The sequence below is a fragment of the Antechinus flavipes genome, chromosome 1 (assembly GCF_016432865.1).
Source record: "Antechinus flavipes isolate AdamAnt ecotype Samford, QLD, Australia chromosome 1, AdamAnt_v2, whole genome shotgun sequence".
Taxonomy (NCBI): Eukaryota; Metazoa; Chordata; class Mammalia; order Dasyuromorphia; family Dasyuridae; genus Antechinus; species Antechinus flavipes.
In genome coordinates this window covers 264,895,943-264,902,523 of record NC_067398.1, presented here as the reverse complement: position 1 = coordinate 264,902,523, position 6,581 = coordinate 264,895,943, and the positions used below count along the sequence as shown (strand labels likewise).

The 6,581-nt window shown below is 39.1% G+C and overlaps 1 protein-coding gene across 1 annotated transcript in view; it reads left to right on the top strand.

The window, feature by feature from the left end:
• Nucleotides 1-7: 7 nt before the first annotated feature.
• IQCK (IQ motif containing K) overlaps nt 8-6,581 on the top strand; it is a 140,404-nt gene continuing 133,830 nt past the window's right edge. Inside the window, exon 1 of the mRNA XM_052001680.1 lies at nt 8-279. Within this exon, the coding sequence (XP_051857640.1) occupies nt 18-279 (262 nt within the window). The 5' untranslated portion in view covers nt 8-17. The remainder of the gene's footprint in view (nt 280-6,581) is intronic.

The following is a 6,581-nucleotide window of genomic DNA, read 5'->3' as shown; positions in this document are numbered from 1 at the left end:
GCTTGGTAACCGCGTCCATGGCCGGGAAGGCTGGCCGCAAAGCCCCGGTTCCTCAGCCGGTGGTGGAGATCTTGCAGTCTCAGGACTGGGAAGTTACGGAATCCGGGACAAACCCAGCGGAGACAGTGTCTCCTCTGTCTGCCTTGTCTACGACCTCTCCGTTGTCTCCGTTGTCTTCAGCAGCCGGGCAGTCCGCCGCCGCCGCCGCAGAAGAGAGTTCGACAACCTCTAAGGCTACACCTGATCAAGAGAAGAATCTCTGGCAGCAGATTTGCGAGGGTAGGAGCTGGAGGGCGGAGTCATCAGCGAGGAGGTGGAACCGAGGGCGGGGCCAGGGTGGTTGGCGGGGCCAGGGCGTGTGACGCTGGTGCGTGAATACAGATTTTCGTCTGTTTTGAGACTTGGAGATCATCGGAGAGCAAAGAACATTGGCTTTGGTGTAAAAGGACCTAGGAGTTGGATTTCAGTTTTGCCCCCGAGTCAGTTTTCTCATCTGTAAAACGAAAAGCTTGGACTAAATAGCCTCTTAAAGGTCCTTTCCTGATCAAACAAACGTTTATTAAGCAAGTGGTTTACTTTGTGCCCAGGCACTAAGTATTGCTAAGTTACTCATATACTAAGTGGTGGGAATACCAAGAAAGGCAAAAAAAAAAAAAAAAAAAAACCTAATCCCTGGCCTCGAGGAGCTTACACTCCTATGGGGGAGGTAGCCTACAAATAACGATGTACAAATAAGACTCATACGGTGTAAAAGGGTGGTAATCTCTGAAGGAAGCCACTAACTGGTGGAGAATTGCAATCAATGAATCAGAAAAATATGAATGAGTGAATGTATGTTTTAAAGAATCAAAAAGCTTACTGTGTACAAAGCACTATTAGGTGCTGATGATACCTACCAGTACCCCCTTCCTATCCCCACCTTAGGTGAAGGAAGGACTAGGATTTATTAAACCCTATGTATAGAGCTTGAGGATGGAAAGACAAAAAAAAAAAAATCTCCTTTGCCCTTTGCCCTTCAGTCTTGGGGGAGATTGGAAGGGAGAAGGGAATAGAAAATACTTTGCCCCTATTGGCTAGAAAGGAACTTAGAGGTCATGTTGTCTAATCTTTTAATGTTATGAGAGATTTATTATGTAGCTTTAATCATTGAATGGAGGCAGCCTCGGTCAAACTAAGACTTTGTTGAAGATTTAAAAGGCTAAGGTCTCCCATTATATTCAGAGTCATTTCCAGTTGTCCTGATCTGGCCACTGGATGCAGATGGTTGTGGAGGGGAAAGTAAGGCAGGTGACCTTGAAAAGCTCTCTCTCACTTAAATCCCTTTCACTTGTATGTCAGGGTATCACCTCCCTGATATCATGGCCCTCATGGAGAGTGAGGGACAGACAACAAGAACAAAACAGATGAGAAAACTAAAGCCCAGAGAGCTGAGCATATAAGTAGTAGTAATAAGAGGCAGAGCTGGGATTTACATACATCATTGGACTCCAAATATAGGACTTTTTATACTGCATCATCATATCTGACTCTGGAGGAAAACTCACAAAGTTCTTCAGCAGGTAAATCATGTTAGGAGCAATGATCTCCTGTATTGCCTTCATTTATTGTATTGCCCTTATTGTCATTGTCATTTTAAGGTTCATATCTATGACTTCATTTGAATTGGAACTGCATCAGTAGAAGATCTTTCCACTCAGCTCGTCTCCCCTTCCCTCATTCCTCTGTGTTTATCTTTCTCTCCCTTTCATCTGCTTCTTTCTCTCTTTCCCTCTCTGCCTCATCTGCTTTCTTTCGCTTCTCTTTCTCTCCTTTATCCATTATCTTTTTCTCCTTCCAATTATGGACAGAAGAATAGTTCCTTCCAAAATTATGGCAAAAATAGTAACTTTTTGTATATGATGGCTGGAGAACAGGGGCTTATCCAGGTGCAATCTCAGACCTCTGGTTGCTTTTTCTGCTTTGTACTTCTTTGCCTGAGCATAGGAACGTGAATGGTGATCCTTCAGGATTGGTTTTTGGGAGTGGCTACTGTGGGAGCTTCTGGGTTCCTCAGTCAGTGTTGACTGCATTATGGAGGTACTTCTATGCAAACTAAAGAACATCTTTGAGGAGATGACCATTAGCAGGGTGGTATTAGAAATGTAAACTTTGAGGGAGCTATTCAAATAGTACAAAGACTCTGTATGGATGATGGGGAAGGTGTATGATATCTGGTGGCTCACAATGGACAGTATTATCCTGAACAAAGTTGTATCTTCTTGGCCGGAGCAAAGTAGGTCATGTCTTGGGCCCCAAGAGAAGACCTCGGTTCAAATTAAAAAACCACTTATTAGCTGTGTGACTAGGCAAGTCATTTAACCCTTTAGTTTCTTCAGTAAAATGAGCTGGAAAAAGAAATGGCAAACCACTCCAGTATCTTTGCCAAGTAAATCTCAAATGAAGTTATAAAGACTTGGACATGTCTGAAATGATTGAACATCAATGGCATAATTACCCAACCCTAAAAGAAGAAAGGAACAATCCCACAGTATATCTCTCGATGGGAGCAAAAAATTGGTTATCACCTTCAATCCATCCCCACATCATTGGGTTGTCATTGTGGGAGAGGTTCTGGATGATGGGTCAGAGAAAACTGAATGGATGGCAAATCTCAGAAAGGACCCTGGTTTCATGTCAGAAGATAATGACTTGTCTTAAGGTAGCTTACTACAAATTAACCGTACTACAAATGAATCTGTGATGGGAACTGATGCTTATGCTAGCATATCAACATTTTCACTGTGGCCCTGATATTTCTTGGTGCTATTCTTGCAATAATCTCTAATTTACATCAGGAAACTTACTTTAAACTACAAAGTTTTGGCATCAATTATAACAAAAACCAGATTTGGAACTCATCCTCTCTAAAGGACAGTGGAAAACTCTGGAATGGCTGGTCTGTTTTTTTCCATGTATAGTCATCTTGATATTGCTCTTCCTTCAGGGCTATTACATTTCTTGCTGTCTTTAAGTTTTGCATTCTTTACCTTCATTCAGAATCTTGTGTCTGAACCATTAGACCAGTCTGCCCTAAGCTTGGTCCAGAGATCCTTTTAATTGAGCACCCTAAGGATCTGTCTTGGAATTCCTTCTCTTTTTACACTCTCTTACTTGGGTTTAGTTATCCTCTCTAGATAGATCAATCTACTAAATACCCAGCCCTACTCTTGAAAATGCCAATCCTGCCTCCCCACTCCCTACTGGACATTTCAAATTGGATGTCCCATAAATATCTCAAAGTCAGCATGTCCAAAGTAGAACTTGTTGGAATCTTTACAAACTGCTAACTAATTAAAGTTGATCTGATCTTACAAGAAGATGTTTTGGGCCAGAACCTGAAACAAGGTACTAAGTAGAACTAATTAGTACAATGCTTGTGTTTACACCTTTACTCATCAGAGTTCACAAGTATGCCAGATTCACAAAGTAAACTTTGTAACTTTGTGAATTCACACCTCCCTTAAAGCTCTTAGGGCCAGAGAGCACCATGGGAGAAAACCCATGATCCCTCTCTCTCGGATCCCACAATTCCTCCCTCTTGTATAAAAGAAACAGACAAAGGCTCTCGGGGAGATTTCAGCGGAATTACGCCAGAAGCCCTCTCTCCAAAGCAAGAAAGAATATTTTCCGCTTGGCTGGCTGGTGGCAGAAGAAGAGTTTTCAGAGGAAGAAGCTACGAGTCGAGAGTTCAGCTGGATTGGAGAGGAGCACTCTGGTGCAGACACAGAGCACTTTGAGAGATTTCAGCTGAATTACGCCAGAAGCCCTCTCTTCGAGGCAAGACAGATTCAACTTGGTGCTGGCTCTGGAGGCTGAAGAAAGCAGAGGCAGAAGCAAAGGACAAAGCGGCAAGAGCTCTTGGAACCAAGCAGAGAGATAGGCCTCTAAGCTAACCGGGCTATATATTGGAGATAATAAAAGATCTGAACTTTTATCACCTGGCTACATTTGGGGTAATTATTGATCCGAACTGATACTAAAGCTGCCTCCAAGAAACCTTCCTCGAGAAATCTGCACCTCTCCCCCAGAAAGAACTATTCTACTTATTTTAAAAGAAGAAAAAGAAACACAACATTTTGTCTTTGCGTTTTGAGAACAAGATCACCACAGAACTCAAAACTATTCCTCTTTTGAACTTCTTTATTTGTACCAAAGGCCACTACCATCCTTTCAATTTCCCAGGTTCACAATCTTGGCATCATCTTCTTTGTCTCCCAACATATGCAATCAATTGACATATTTTGCCATTTCTATGATCACAGCATTTCTTTTTATAGATCTCATCTTTCTATTAATATAGCAATCATCCTAATTCAGGGATTTATTATTTTCCACCTGGACTACTGCAGTAGCTTCCTTGCCAAAAGTCTCTTCCCTCACCAATCTATTTAATAAATAGCTGCCAAAATGATTTTCCTAATGAGCAGGTATGACTATGACATCCTCTTACTCAGTAAACTCCAATGGCCTTTTATTGCCTCTAGGGTCAAATATAAACTCTTCTTTTTTGCTTTTAAAATGTTCCATGGCCTAGCCTTAATCTACCTGTCCAGGCTCATTGCATATTACCACTTTTCAAATACTGTGACCTTCTTGCTTTTCTTCACATATTACATTTTAATTACTGTTTTGCTGTTGCCCCATTTTTAGAATGCATTCTCTCCTGCACCTTGAATAATCTTGTGTTCTTTCAAACTCGCTTTTGACACCATTTTCTACATAGTTTTTTTCTGATTCTCTGCCTCCTGTCCCCTAACTTTGTGACCTCCTTTCAATAGCTGCCTTATTTATATCTTTATCTATTGTGTATTTATTTCATATACATATATATACATGTTGTCTTCCCTGATAGAGTATAAGCTCCTTGAGGGTAGTTTGTTTTGTTTTTGTATCCTAATGTCTAACACAGTGCCTGGCACTTAGTCGACATTTAATTAATTTGTATTGATTGATTTAATATTTTTCCTAGTACTATGCACTTTAGATATTAATAATCTAGAAGGTATTTTTTTGGATTTATTTGTTTTGATCCAAATGAGTGAATTTTAATGGCACAGGGAATTCCAGGTGAGAAAACTTCTGTCAATGCAGATCAACTGTTCCACTTGGAGAGTAATTTTGGGCACTGGGAGGCCATGACTTAGAGAATCACAAAACTAATGTGTGCCTGAGGTAGGATTTGAATCCAAGCCTTTCTAATTTCAATATTGTTTTAATTTTTCTTTGAAATTGTGATTCTGTCTTAAAAGCAGGAATCTAAGTGTTATTTTCATGATCTGATATACTTAACCTGTTGTTGAGCCTGAGTTATTTAAAGATGCTTTAAAAAAAAATAAATAGTATTTAGAAACTCTTGGGGAAAATTACCAAGATGAGTTCCCTTTCACCCAGATTAAGTAATGATAATAACTTGTAATGATGTGGAAGAGGAAATTATGTCAATTCTCTTATGACTACGGCTTTCTTGATTTTCTTCATTGATTCAAAAATCATCGATTCAAAATATTTCCTTGTTCCACACTACAGTCTTTTTTTTGTGATATTTTTCCACTTTATTTGTCAGGATATTAAAAAAAAAGAAGTATGAGCTAATAACTGGAACAGAATTTGAAAGGCAAATTTTCCATGTTATCTTTCTATCTGCAGGAAACTGATGATGTCATATTAAACTTTATATATTCAGAGACTATCTCTGGAGAGTTGGAATTTAGTTCAGTATGAATCTGGAATCTTGAGTTCTAATCCTATTTCTTACAATTCTTTGTAATTCTGCTATATTTCCATTTTAAAAATAGCTTAATGACCTCACAGAATAGAGGACATGATAATATAATAGGGAAGAAACATGAAATAAGCAATTATAGGGAACACTTTGGATCTGACTTATTCTTTCACCTCCAGGACTGCTTATAAAAAAGGAGGGGATCTTCCAATGACTCACAGACATCCTGCCTCTGCCAACTTCACTCCCATTCCTAATTTCCTCCTTTTTTACTCAGAGTTATCTCCTTTTAACCATGGTGAATACAGATTGTTTAAGACTGCTATTTGTTTGTGTTCTCTGATTCAAATTAAGCCAATGTTCTCTGTAGTTTTTTCAAATTTTTTATTAAACAATTTACTAAAAGATTAATATTGCACATCAGTACAACTAATTTGCTTTGTAATTATTTCCATTTACATGAATTAATTTTAGTTTATAAAATTACTTACCATCTTTTCTCTTTTCAAATACAGTCCTTAACTTTCCTTGCTATTACTTAACCTTTCTCCACCTATGGATCCTCCCTTGTCTTTTTTCCTTACCCTTTGCTTCCCCATCTGTCCATCCCTTGCCCTTTATTTCTTTTTAGATTTTGGAGGATGCTATACCCTTCCTGGTATATATATGTAGTATTGCTTATTAAACCCATTCCCAATATGAATAGGTTTTCAGAACTACAAGCCCTTCTCTTTCCTCTAATACTCTGTCTATTCTTTCTCAGCACCTCATTTGTATAGCATAATTACTATTTTTATCTAACTGCCAGTTTTTCTTTTGA